The sequence below is a fragment of the Macaca nemestrina genome, chromosome 4 (genome assembly GCF_043159975.1).
Source record: "Macaca nemestrina isolate mMacNem1 chromosome 4, mMacNem.hap1, whole genome shotgun sequence".
Taxonomy (NCBI): Eukaryota; Metazoa; Chordata; class Mammalia; order Primates; family Cercopithecidae; genus Macaca; species Macaca nemestrina.
The window spans coordinates 189,345,112-189,359,089 of NC_092128.1; the positions used below are offsets into that span (position 1 = coordinate 189,345,112).

At 43.1% G+C, this 13,978-nt stretch overlaps 1 protein-coding gene across 9 annotated transcripts in view; it reads left to right on the top strand.

The window, feature by feature from the left end:
• The window catches only part of LOC105472470 (disco interacting protein 2 homolog A), a 109,430-nt gene that overhangs the window by 40,118 nt on the left and 55,334 nt on the right, over positions 1-13,978 (top strand). For 7 of the 9 annotated variants that reach the window (XR_011622906.1, XR_011622905.1, XR_011622907.1 and 4 more), the window contains exons 4-6: positions 2,248-2,367; positions 3,819-4,070; positions 9,456-9,587. Coding sequence is in view for 6 of the 9 variants with exons in the window: in XM_071095900.1 (XP_070952001.1) it covers positions 2,248-2,367; positions 3,819-4,070; positions 9,456-9,587 (504 nt within the window). In the remaining 3 variants the exon portion in view is untranslated. The remainder of the gene's footprint in view (positions 1-2,247; positions 2,368-3,818; positions 4,071-9,455; positions 9,588-13,978) is intronic. The other 2 variants (XM_011725711.3, XM_011725714.3) reach the window with 1 other exon arrangement.

Here is a 13,978-nt window from a genome sequence, read left to right on the forward strand (position 1 = left end):
TCAAGATGAATATTTAATTCTTTCCATTTATTTACTAGTTTTCAGAACAATAGGTTGAGTCACTGGCCTCCTCCAGTGGTAACCAATTGATTTTGTTTCCTCTTTTCCTTTTTCTTCTTTTATCAGTATCATATTTGATGTTTCAGTCCATTCTAGTATTTCTCCTTATCGATACTCAGATTGTCCCATTCTTCGCCATTGGGAATCTCTTCAAATTGGCTTGAGTTGTTTGACCACTTCCTGGTTGGCTGTTAGGATAAGAAGTTCTAGGCTCATCCTGGGCATTTCTTCCCCTGCTCCAGAATCTGCCATTTCTCAGGTTTTTTTTTAACGTGAGGATGGTGTTTCAAGAGCACAGTCTGGGCACTAGGGATGCTGATTGCTGTTGGGCTGATTGTGGTTTGTAGACATTTTCAATGTACAGAGGTAAGACACACTTTTAAAAGACAAGATACCACATTTGTTTGTAGTGACTGCAGGGTCTGTACTTCATCTCTTTCTCTCCCTCCCTCCCTTCATCCCTCCCTCTTTCTCTTTTCTCTCTTCTCTCTCCTCCTCTCCTCCTCCCCCTTTCTCCCCTCCTCTCCCCTCCTCACCTCCCGTTCTCCCCTTCTCCCCTTCTCTCTTTCTGTCTCTTTCTCTCTCTCTCTCTCTCTCTTTCTCGACAGAGTTTCACTCATTTCCCAGGCTGGAGTGCAATGGCGCAATCTTGGCTTACCACAACCTCTGCCTCCCGGGTTCAAGCAATTCTCCTGCCTCAGCCTCTCCAGTAGCTGGGATTACAGGCATGAGCCACTGTGCCCGTTTTCTCTCTCTCTCTCTCTCTTTCTTTTCTTCCTTTCTTCCCTTTCTTTCCTTCTTTTTCTCTCTTTCTTTCTTGGGTTCTCACTCTGTCACCCAGGCTGGAGGCAGTGGTACAATCATAGTTTACCGCAGCTTGGAACTCCTGGGCTCAAGTGGTCCTCCAACTTCAGCTTCCTGAGTAGCTGGGACCACAGGTGCATGCCACTGCACCTGCCTAATTAAAAAAAAAAAAATTGGGCAAGGCGCGGTGGCTTACGCCTATAATCCCAGCGCTTCGAGAGGTGGAGGCGGGCAGATCATGAGGTCAGTACTTCAAGACCAGCTTGGCCAACATAGTGAAACCCCATCTGTACTAAAAATACAAAAATCAGCTAGACGTGGTGGGGGGCGCCTGTAATCCCAGCTACTTGGGAGGCTGAGACAGGAGAATCGTTTGAACCCGGGAGGCAGAGATTGCAGTGAGTTGAGATCACGCCATTGCATTCCAGCCTAGCGACAAAACAAGACTCCATCTCAAAAAAAAACTTTTTTTTTTTTTGCAGAAATGTGGTCTTGCTCTGGTGCCCAGGCTGGTCCTGGCCTCAAATGATCCTCCTTCCTCAGCCTCTTAGAGTGCTGGGATTACTGGCATGAGCCACTGTGTCCAGCCTACCTCTTTCATCTACATTTGTATCTCCTCTCCCTTATGAGTGTCCAAGCTCTAGGGATGGTAGAATCAGACTATCAAGTGTTTTAATTTGCCATATCCCACAGGACTCACGAAAGATCTGTATGACAATGTCCTCACTGCTATCAACAATATGAGTTAAACATTTTTTGTACAGTTACTTTTGTTCTTATTAGATATTTCTGGAAGTAGAGGTTGACCAGTTTAACTTCGGTGTTTTAAAGTCAGCTGCAGTAGTTTAAACCAGGGGTGTCCAATCTTTTGGCTTCCTTGAGCCACGTTGGAAGAATAATAATTGTCCAGGGCCACACATAAAATACGCTAACACTAATGATAGCTGGTAAGCTAAGAAAAAATTGCAAAAAAAACTAATAACATTTTAAGAAATTTTACGAATTTGTATTAGGCTGCATTCAAAGCCCTCCTGAGCTGTATGAGGCCTGTGGGAGGGGCCTCATTTGTTTGTAGGGGTTGAACAAGCGAGGTTTAAACCAACAACAAGATACACATTTAGGCTCATTTGTTTCGCTTTATTTTCAATTTTGGGGATTTCTCTTTTATTCAGTTTTGGTTTATAATATGGAAATATTTACATGATTTCAAAGTTAGATCTACAAACAAAGGAATATTTAAAGAAATCTAGGACTAACAAGTGGGATAGACAGAGAGAGCTTCTATTCCTTTTACCCCCACTGAAAACAAAGACATGAAACTTAATTTGTTACTTTATAACCAGTCTTGTAAAAAGTATTTTTACTGCTGTCCTTCCTGTGTAGATGTCCACACTGAAGCCGTGCAAGCAGCTTTGGCTAAATACAAAGAGAGGAAGATGCCTATGCCTTCGAAAAGACGTTCTGTCCTTGTGCATTCATCTGTGGAAACCTACACCCCTCCAGGTATTGATAAACAATGTCAGGAGTGGCTTTTTTGAGTGTTTCACAGGCCTGATGTTATCCTATTTACTTCCCATTGAGTTGGAATATCCGTCTGGCCTGTAGTATAGATTGGACACATTTGGAGATTAAAAATGTTTGCATATGCTCATATTCCTTACCTGAAAATCTATGGTGCACATAGTATTCTTACCCAAATGGGTACTTGCTTTCTATAAGACTTTTTGTGTGGATCTTAATTTCTTTTACTAAGATGCTATTTATGTTTTTTAGTAAAGAGAGGAACCTAAAACACTAAGAGGAACCTAAAATAAGCACTAAGCTAAAGCTTTCTGAATTAAGAATTTTACAGTTATTCTCATCTCACTACCTATAACTTAACAGGTTGTAACCAGGACTTACATGCAACAGTATAAGACTATTTGGAAAGTTTTGGGGTTGATTTTGTTGTTTTATTATTGGTACCATTAGAAATGAAAACTTTTATATGAGGTTTCTCTCTAGCAATAATGTATTTTAGTCTTCCTTTTAAACTGTGCAAGATGTTGATAGTGTCTAATGACTTTATATTCATGAACTTGCATTGTTGTATATTTAAAGTAACAAAAATAGTGACACCCATTTTTAGTTTGATGCATTTGGAGATACTACACAATAAAACCAAGCACACCAGATTCACAAGATGATTTAGTGGTTTTGGTAACACTTTCTTGCTTAAAAGAAGTTTATTGTTGAAAAAAATCTTAGAAATGACTGTCAAATTATTGTTTTTATTAAACATAGCTATAGACACTATCCAATTTTAAAATAATTTTTTAATAATTGTAAAACCCATAATAAAACACTCACTCATGCTGACTTGAAGAAACCTTAATGTACAGTTTATTTTGTTGACTGAAGCCATTTTCTTGGGGAAGGAGTTGTTTGTAGAGCTAGTTCACCTGACTCCCCTGAAAGGATGCATGTAGACCGGGCTGCGGTTCTCCCGTGGCCACCGTGTTGTTGCTGGGGCCGTGCACAGGCCAGGAGGCCTTCTCATTGCCTCCAAGGTGTAGGGCCGGGCCCGGGCTCGCCCCCGGGTGATGCTGACTGGTGTGTGGATATGGCGTCTGACTCTGTGGACATGCAGTGCAGCACTGGATATTCACGGGACACCCCCACTGAGGTAGATGCCGAAGCCGTTTGGGAGATCAGAGGCTGTCTTCACTGAGTGTGTGTGGTGCCCTGTGGCTGAGTTCTCTCTGAATCATTTTCCCCACAGTAGGGCTCCTTGCACGCCCTTCTAGGTTGAGGGTGACCTTTGAGCTGACTCTGTGGCTTTGTCTGGGCAGAGCTGTGCCAGGTGTACAGAAGCATGCTGCACACAGGCCTGGGAGGCTCCAGTGCAAGTGGGAACTCCGTCCTCCTCTTGATTCATCCCGATATCATGCCTGTCATCGTTATTTTAACCACAGACACGTCGTCTGCCTCAGAAGATGAGGGCTCTTTACGGCGACCCGGGCGACTCACCTCCACTCCGCTCCAGAGCCATTCCAGCGTCGAGCCCTGGCTCGACCGGGTCATTCAGGGCTCGTCCACCTCATCCTCTGCATCCTCCACCTCATCTCACCCGGGAGGGAGACCCACCGCCGCTCCCAGTGCTGCAGCCACGCCGGGGGCCGCCGCTGCCACTGCTCTCGCAGGCCGTGAGGCCCACACCCACATAGGTCAGTAACAAGCTGCTGCGGCCCCGGTGCCAGCAGAGCGGGGTCAGGAGTGTCCAGGACAGAGCAGCAGGTAGAGGGCACCTGAGCCGGGCGCCACCCTGCAGACTGAGCTGCAGGCCTGAGTGCTCTCCAAGTGACTGAGGTCACACAACCCAGATAACCCATGCTGGCTTTTTCTGCCTGAGACATTAAATTGATTTTGAGCTTTTAATAATTGCACTTGAAAGAAATGGGATAATATTTGGTTAATTCATCATTTAGATTAAATCCCTAATAACCTTTTCAACAATACAGCTCAGTTGCAAATTTTTTCCCCATCAAGACCTACCTTATTTTTCATCTGGGAAATGTCCTTTTGGTAACAAAAGTAGTTCTTGATACTTCTTTAATTTGGCAGTCCTAGTCTTTTGAGGCATGGGGCATTTCTCATAGTCCCCCAGAAGGGTGTAGTGTTTCTCAGTGTCATAACAGCTTCCTGGTCTTGAGGGGTAGCTGGTGCACACAGCAGGTGCGGGGGTAGATGGTCAGCACACATCCATACCTGCTGGTGGCTGTGATCATCACCCTTGACCTGGCTGCCTCTCTGTTGTCTGTGCCTTTCCTCTTGGCTCTATGTTCACAGCTGCAGGGCCATTGGTTGTCTCTGTACCCGGCTGGAATTCTGAGGTTGGGGTAGACGGCTGCAGTGTGGTCTGGCTTTCGCTCCTCCAGATACCAAGTTAGACAGCCTTCGGCGTGAAAAGGTGTCAGTCAGAGCTAATCATATGGATGCATGGATCTTTCCCAAATCATAGAATCCCTTGGATTACATTCATCTTAGACATGAAAAAAGTGTAAACCTTTCATCCTTTGAAATTCTATTTTTTAACTAAAACAGCAGCATAGTTAACTGTATGTAACTGGCATGTGAAACCCACACACACTCTTGCACAAGTACCATAAAATACAATCAGTATTGTTGAAGACTCATCTTAATCCCCTCCTTTTTTTCCCAGATGAGGAAAGAAGAAAAAAAGTCCGGTGATTTTAACTTGCTTGAGATCGCACAGCAGCCTAAGTGGTGAAGCCAGGGCTGATACCAATTTTCTTGATTCCTATTCATTTTCTTTGCTTTTAGTTGCTTTTCTGCCAAAACTGAAATGGTGACACCCGTGACATGCTGTTGTTTGTGCTGGGGTCCCCATGGGTGCTGAGCTTTTTTCTAAGACCTTGGTCATTTGGCTGGATTGGGGAAAAGTTGGGTATGTTGAGTGGCCCACAGCTTCTGACTCAGCATCCTCCGTAGGGCGCATCACTGTTGCTCTTCATTTTTTATTTGTTTGAGTCAAGACATCTGTTTCCATTAAACATGTGTCCTTCTCCTGAGGTGTCAGTCTCAGATGAAAGCTTGCAGTGCCCTGCTCTGTCTCTAAACTGCTTCCAGCTCATAGAGGAACGCCAAGACTACCAGGGCAGCAGAAGGCAGCATTTTCCACAGAGAAAGCTCCTCTTTGGAAAACAGCCTGCCCAGATATTTCTGTGGCTTTCCTGGGTATTCCATGGCCAGAGGCTGCTGCCCACGTTTCCTCAAGGAGCTGTACAGTCCATACCTTGAAAACAGCTTTTGCACTATTGTTTTCCTTCTCTATTCATCATTGGTGATTTAACTTTATAGAAATACATAGTTAACTCCAATTCTGAGGCGGGGGCAGGAAAACAGTAATTTTAAATGTTCTGTTACCTCATTTCTTCTCCCAGAATCTCCTTTCTAGGTGAGATGGTCCAGGAGAGCAAACAAAACATTTGTAGCTTGAGTTTATTAGCCATTGCTGAGTCATCTCAACACCGTTTCCTGGTGGGTTAGAAATAAAAGCTTACTCAGCATGAAAAATTAGCCACAGTTCAGAATGTTTGACTATATAGCCCTCAGCTTTCCAGTTAGAAGCAAAGCATTTAACTCTGATGTGTGTTTGAATTAGATGTTTTCATTCTCTGAAAAGGACATGGCTGCAATTATTTAGAATGTAGGTTTATGACCTGTGTTGATGGAAGACAGCTCCTGACTCCTGCAAATGCAGCTGTAATCATCTCTTCCTTTCCTGTTAGTCCTAGCGTCAACATTTTGTGATCAATTCTAACAAATTTTTAAAAAAGTTCTTAACTTGGACTTAATTTAATACCTTGCTTACAGGATTGCAATTTTCTACAGATTGTAGCTACCCACATCCTAAATGTTGGGCATAGTTAATTTGAATTTCTAAATCTCAAAAACAGTCAACTTCCGTCTTATTACAGAAATCATCCTTTGTTTTAGTTTCTAACACTAGATGTGTCTTCAATTTAAACTAAGGAAAGAAACATGAAAAGAGGAAGAATATATTAAGTAAAACATTTGAGGTAGAATGTATCAAGTAAAGATAATTTTTAAAAATACCACTTTCAGTTTTGGATTAAGGAAATCAAATATATTAAGCATTTTTATACGAATGTAAATACCTATTTTTAAAAGCAATACTTCTAATTATAGTTTTGTTTTGTTTTGAATGTAGTTTATGTTTATTTTTATGCAGCTGTTTTTTTTTTTTTTTTTTTTTCTTTTTTTTTTCCCCCCCTAGAGACAGGGTCTTGCTCTGTCACCCACACTGGAGTCCAGTGGCATGATCATAGTTCACTGCAGCCTTGAACTCCTGGGCTTAAGAAATTCTCCCACCTTAGCCTCCTGAGTAGCTGGGACTATAGGCAAATGCTAGCATGCCCAGCTAATTTTTAAAAATTTTTTGGAAAGATGGGGTTTTTACTATGTTGCCCAGACTGGTCTTGAACTCCTGGGCTCAAGTGATCCTCCTATCTTGGCCTTTCAAAATGTTGGGATTACAGGAATGAGCCACTGCTCCCAGCCATTATATAGCTATTTTAAAAACTACTTGTAGTACATGTGTGTATACCACTTATACCTTTTTTTCCCTATATACTTTTAAAATCATTTATTCTTTTTGCTGGATTTGGAAGAGTGGGGAAATTTCTTTTTAAACTAAAAGAACGTCCTGATAGACATACTTTAAAATGCTAATTTGATCTGCATCAGGCTTTTTTAAGGGTTGTGAAAAATCTTAACAGTTTAGATTTTTTCAGAAGGTATATTCTGCTATGCAGATAGTGAGTTTGTGCTTTCATATACTTTACAGCTTTATACAAACCTAGTAAAAAGTTACTGCTTTGCATTGTACCTAGGAATACCACAGTGATACTAATAGGTACCTTTGTTAAAATATTAAACATTACCAGTTGTCTCTACCTAACAGATACTAGTGCTGATTTTTTTTTTTTTTCTTTTTTGAGATAAGATTTCACTCTGTGGCCCAGGCTAGAGTGCAGCGGTATGGTCCTAGCTCAGTGTAACCTGGAACTCCTGGGCTCCAGTGATCCATTCACCTCAGCCTCCCAAGTAGCTGAGACCACAGGTATCCGCCACCATGCCCAGCTATTTATTTATTTTTTTAAGAGATGGAATCTCGCTATGTTGCCCAGGCTGGTCTCAAATTCCTGGGCTCAAGTGATCCTCCTGCCTCAGCCTCCCAAAGTGCTGGGATTATAAGTGTGAGCCGCTGCACAGCCAATGTTGATTCTTTTTTTTTTTTTTTCTTTTTTTTTTTTGAGGCAGAGTCTCACTCTGTCGCCCAGGCTGGAGTGCAGTGGTGCAATCTCGGCTCACTGCAACCTCCACCTCCCAGGTTCAAACGATTCTCTTGCCTCAGCCTCCTGAGTAGCTGGAATTACAAGCATGCACCACCACACCCGGATAATTTTTGTATTTTTAGTAGAGACAGGGTTTCGCCGTGTTGGCCAGGCCATTCTCGAGCTCCTGACCTCAGCTGATCTGCCTGCCTCAACCTCCCAAGGTGTTAGGATTACAGATGTGAGCTACTGCGTTGGCCCCAGTGTTGATTTTTATAAGTGGACAAGCATCTGTGTATTCATTATTGTGACAGGACACAACGTCTGTAAAGACACAGTGCCTTTCCTAGTGGTAGACCCAATTATAACCATAATTCCTATAGGAACTTATAGTCAGCCGCATTCTGAACAGATAGGCAGACCGTACCATGGAAATAAAACACAAAAATGTACATTCAGACAATGGAAGGAGTGACTTTTACACATGTTCCAGATCGAATGTCTGTTTTTAAATGTTACACCAGTTCTACTTTAAGAACTTGATTGTGGCCAGGTGCGGTGGCTCACACCTGTAATCCCAGGACTTCAGGAGGCTAAGGTGGGTGGATCATTTGAGTCCAGGAGTTTGAGACCAGCTTGGCCAACATGATGAAACCCCGTCTCTACAAAAAATACAAAAATTGGCCGGGTGTGGTGGCGCATGCCTGTAATCCCAGCTACTTGGTGTGCTGAGACAGGAGAATCGCTTGAACTCAGTAGGCGGAGGTTGCAGTGAGCCAAGATTGTGCCACTGCACTCTAGTCTGGGCAGTGATAAAGTGAGACTCCATCTCAAAAAAAAAAGAACTTGATTGTGGTCTCTTAGTTTTGCAGATATTTTAACTGGCAGTGGGGAAAGTTTTAATTTCTGTAGTTGTGTTTTTTTAGGACTGCAAAGGTATGGTGTCCAACATACTTTTTTGGGGGTTGTAGTAGTTTGTATGAGCCTGGCTATGTTTTTCATAATGTTACAAAAAAATGTACCAATGACAATTGATTTCAAATTTGTTTCTACTTCCTTGGGGGAATTTATTTCTTTCTGTCTGTCTTTTTGTCTGTCTTTCTTTCTCTCTTTCTCGCTCTCTCTCGTCACTCTGTTGCCCAGGTTAGAGTGCAGTGGCGCGATCTTGGCTCACTGCAACCTCCGCTTTCTGGGTTCAAGCGATTCTCCTGCCTCAATCTCTCCAGTAGCTGGGGTTATAGGCATGTGCCACGACGTCCGGCTAATTTTTGTGTTTTTAGTAGAGATGGGGTTTCGCCATGATGGCCAGGCCGGTCTTGAACCCCTGACCTCAGGTGATCCGCCTACGTCAGCCTCCCCAAGTGCTGGGATTACAGGCGTGAGCCACCGTGCCTGGCCCATTGAGGGAATTTCTAACTGAAATCTCATCAGGCCATTGTGACAGGCAGGTTTACTCTGTGCCTGTCTGTGTGCTGAAGATGGTGGTTCTGAGTCTGGATCTCTTTGAGTATTGAGCCACCCACATGCACGCAGATGTCTACATAACATGTCTGAGAGTTCATAGGGTCCTAGAATGCGTTTGGTCAGCCAAGAAAACAAAATTAATGAAAATACCACACTCTCCCCACTTAGAGCTCAGCTAGTGGAGCTTTAGACTAATGGGGTTTGAAGAGCAGCTTAATACTCATTTGACTTAACAGCCACTTTCATTTTGGGTGTGTTTTTCAAAAGCAGATCTGCATTCTGCCCCTCCTGATGTCACCACGGGCCTCGTGGAGCATTCATACTTTGAGCGTCCGCAGGTGGCTTCTGTGAGAAGTGTTCCTCGGGGGTGCAGCGGGAGCATGCTGGAAACAGCAGATGGTGAGCATGCCTCTCTTTCTCCTTGTGAAACGGCAGAGCGCAGGTTTTGTCTTCGAGTATTGGACACAGTTTTAATGGATTCAGTGTAGCAAACCCAAGCCTACCATCAGTTTTACTCTGTACAGATAAATGGAAACCAGTGTGTGCAGTTAATGTTATGGAAAGCATCAGGTGGAGAAATAATTGGAAATATCAATGGAATTGGTCAGAGGGGGAACAAGGAGAGTGGGGAGGGAAAAGATTTCCAAATTTAGATAGGATGCAAAAGGAGTTTCGATCTGCAATATAGTAGGGAAATGAGAAGCTGTGGGAAGTTTCTTTATTTAGATTCAATGTGGCAGACAGAATGACTTAGTCAGTGCAAGTGCACACACCCACCTGTGACAGAACAGCCCCTACACTCTCCATCCTCAGCAGCCTGTGAAGTTGGTACAGCAGCAGTCATGGCTTCCCACGTACAGGCTCAGAGATGTCGGTGTAACTTTCATCGTGTCCTCATTTATACCATTTCTTTTTGAAATAGTCTTCAATGTCTTATCAAAATCATGTCATTTTTTTCCCCAAAATAATAAATAAAAATTCAGAGGAGCTCAGAGCTGGGGCCTGTCATATATTTTGGTACTCCCAAACAGGGTGTCAGATTTTGTCGAGGGCTTTCATCTCTTTGTCCAGAGGCAGAAGAAAAATACTGAATCAACATGAAGCAGGCTGTACATTGGTTAGACATGTTTTTAATTGAATTTATTACTCTTTATATTTTAAAAGATTAAGAGTTTAATGAAAGGGTAATTGACATAATGAATTGCACATATTTAAAGTGTACAGTTTCGGCCAGGCACGGTGGCTCACACCTGTAATCCCAGCTCTTTGGGAGACCGAGGTGGGTGGATCACCGAGGTCAGGAGATCCAGAGCAGCCTGACTAACACAGTGAAACCCTGTCTCTACTAAAAATACAAAAAATTAGCCGGGTGTGGTGGTGGGCGTCTGTAGTCCCAGCTACTCGGGAGACTGAGGCAGAAGACTCACTTGAACCCGAGAGGCGGAGGTTGCAGTGAGCTAAGATCATGCCACTGCACTCCAGCCTGGGCGATAGAGTGAGACTCTGTTCTCAAAAAAATAAACAAAAATTAAAGTGTACAATATTGTAAGTTTTAGGACATTGGTACACCTGTGAAAGCATCACTACAATCAAGATAATGACCATATCCAGCATGCCCAAAAGTGTCCTTGTGTTCCTTTTTTTGTGGTCCTCCCTGTTCGGATCCTTTGGCTCTCCCCGTACACTTCAGGGAACCACTGATTTACTTTCTGTCACTTTAGATTAGATTGCATTTTCTAGAATTTTATATAAATGGAATCATACAGCATTTACGTTTATGGTCTGGCTTCTACCACTCTCCATAATTATTTTGAGATTCATTCATGTTCTGTGTCAATAGTTTACTCCTTTTCATTGAGTAATATTTTATTAGATGGATGCACCACAATTTGTCTATTCACCTGTTGATGTGCATTTAGGTTGTTTCTAGTTTGGGGCTGTTACAAGTAAAGCTGCTATGAATAATCAATCTTGTACAAGTTTTTGCATAGATGGGTACTTTCATTTCTTTTGGGTCAATACCTGGAAGTAGAATGGCTGAATTATATTGTAGGTGTATTTTAACTTCTGTTTTGGGGACCGAGTTTCACTCTGTTGCCCAGGCTAGAGTGCGGTGGCATGATCTTGGCTCACTGAAACCTCCCCATCCTGGGTTCAAGCGATTCTCCTGCCTCACCCTCCCGAGTAGCTGAGATTACAGGCATGTGCCACCATGCCCAGTTAATTTTTGCATTTTCAGTAGAGATGGGGTTTCACCATGTTGTGCAGGCTGGTCTCAAACTCCTGGCCTCAAGTGATCCACCTGCCTTGGCCACCTAAAGTGCTGGGATTACAGGTGTGAGCCACCATGCCCACCCTATTTTTAACTTTTTAGGAAACTGTCACGCTGTTTTCCAAAGTGATTGTACCATTTTACATTCTCATTATTAGTAGTGAGAGTATTCCTCCACACCTTTTTCAACAGTTGGTATTATGCTTAAAAAATTTTAACCATCCCAATAGGCATGTAGAAATACCTCATTACCGTTTCAATTTGCACTTCCCTAATGGCTGATGGTGTGTTGAGCATCTTTTCATGTACCTATTTGCCATCTGTGTATCTTTTTTTTTTTTTTGAGACGGAGTCTCGCTCTGCTGCCCAGGCTGGAGTGCAGTGGCTGGATCTCGGCTCACTGCAAGCTCCGCCTCCCAGGTTTATGCCATTCTCCTGCCTCAGCCTCCCGAGTAGCTGGGACTACAGGCACCCGCCACCAAGCCCAGCTAGTTTTTTTGTATTTTTTAGTAGAGACGGGGTTTCACCGTGTTAGCCAGGATGGTCTCTATCTCCTGACCTCGTGATCTGCCTGTCTCAGCCTCCCAAAGTGCGGGGATTACAGGCTTGAGCCACCGCGCCTGGCCCCATCTGTGTATCTCTTTAGGGAAAGTATCTGTTCATACTTTTTGCCTTTTTTTTTTTTTTTAATTGTGCTTATTTCCTTTCTTTTTCTTTCTTTTTTTTTTTTTTTTTTTGAGATGGAGTTTCACTGTCACCCGGGCAGAGTGCAGTGGTGCAATCTTGGCTCACTGCAACCTCCACCTCCCAGGTTCAAGCAATTCTCCTGCCTCAGCCTCTCGAGTAGCTGGGATTACAGGCACGTGCCACCATGCCTGACTAATTTTTGTATTTTTAGTAGAGACAGGGTTTTGCCATGTTGGCCAGGCTGGTCTTGACCTCCTCATCTCTGCCTGCCTTGGCTTCCCAAAGTGCTGGGATTACAGTGTGAGCCACTGTGGCCAGCCAAATTGTGCTTGTTTTCTTACTGAGTTTTGAGGGTTGTTTATATATTCTAGATACAAGTCATCCCATATGAGGTTTATCATTTGTATTTTCTCCCAGTCTGGCTTGCTTTAACAGTGCCTTTCAAAGAGGAGATGGTTTAAATTTTTATGACATTCAGTTTACCAAATTTTTTAATGGATTGTGCTTTTGTGTCATACCTAAGAAATTTTTGTCTAACCCAGAGTCACAAATGTTTTCTCCTTTATTTTCTTCCAGAATTTTATAGTTTTAGTTTTTACATTTAGCTAAATAGTTCATTTTGAGTTAATTTTAGCATAAGTATCAGGTATGAATCAAAGTTTACATTTTTGTATGTGGCTATTCAGTTGTTCTAGCACCATTTATAATAAAGACCATTCTTTCCCCACCAAGTTCCTTGGCATCTTTAATGAAAATCAGTAGACCATGTTGGAGAGGGAAGGGTCTATTTCTGGGCTCTGTGTGTTGTTCCATTTCCTTATTTATCTGTCCTTACACCTTGTATAGCCATGACTACTGTGATTTTCTTAAAATTCTTGAAATTATACAGTTGGAATCCTCCAACTCTGCTTTTTCTATTTTCTTTTCTTTTTTCTTTTTTTCTTTTTTTTTTTTGACAGAGTCTTGCTCTGTCACCCAGGATGGAGTGCAGTGGTGTGATCTTGGCTCACTGCAACCTCTGCCTTCTGGTTTCGAGCGATTCTCCTGCCTTAGCCTCCCAAGTAGCTGGAACTCCAGGCAACTGCCACCACTCTTGGCTAATTTTTTTTTTCTTTACTGCAGGTGCATACCACCAACCTTGGCTAATTTTTGTATTTTTTAGTAGAGACGGGTTTTTGCCATGTTGGCCAGGCTGGTCTCAAAATCAAGTGATCTGCCCACCTTGGACCCCCAAAGTGCTGTAATTACAGGAGTGAGCCACTGTGCCCAGCCCCCGCTTTTTTTTTTTTTTTTTTTTTAAATAGCGATTCTGTTGCCCAGGCTGGAGTTCATTGACATGATCATGGCTCACTGCAGCCTGAAACTCCTGGACTCAAGCAGTTCTTCCTCTACAGCCTCCTAAGGAGCTGGGACTGCAGGCACAAGCCACCACATCCAGATAATTTTTTATTTTTAAAATTTTTTGTAGAGACAGGGTCTTGCTATGTTGACCAGGCTAGTCTTAAACTTCTGGCCTTAAGCGATCCTCTGCTGCCTTAGCCAACCAAAGTGCTGGGATTACAGCCATGAGCCACTGCTCCCGGCTGGCAAATGACTTCTTTTTTTTTTTTTGTGAAGAAGTCTTGCTCTTTCACGCAGGCTGGAGTGAGTGGCGCAATCTCGGCTCACTGCAAGCTCCACCTTGGGTTCACACCATTCTCCTGCCTCAGCCTCCCGAGTAGCTGGGACTACAGGCGCCTGCCACCACGCCCAGCTAATTTTTTGTATTTTTAGTAGAGATGGGGTTTCACTATGTTAGCCAGAATGGTCTCAATCTCCTGACCTCATGATC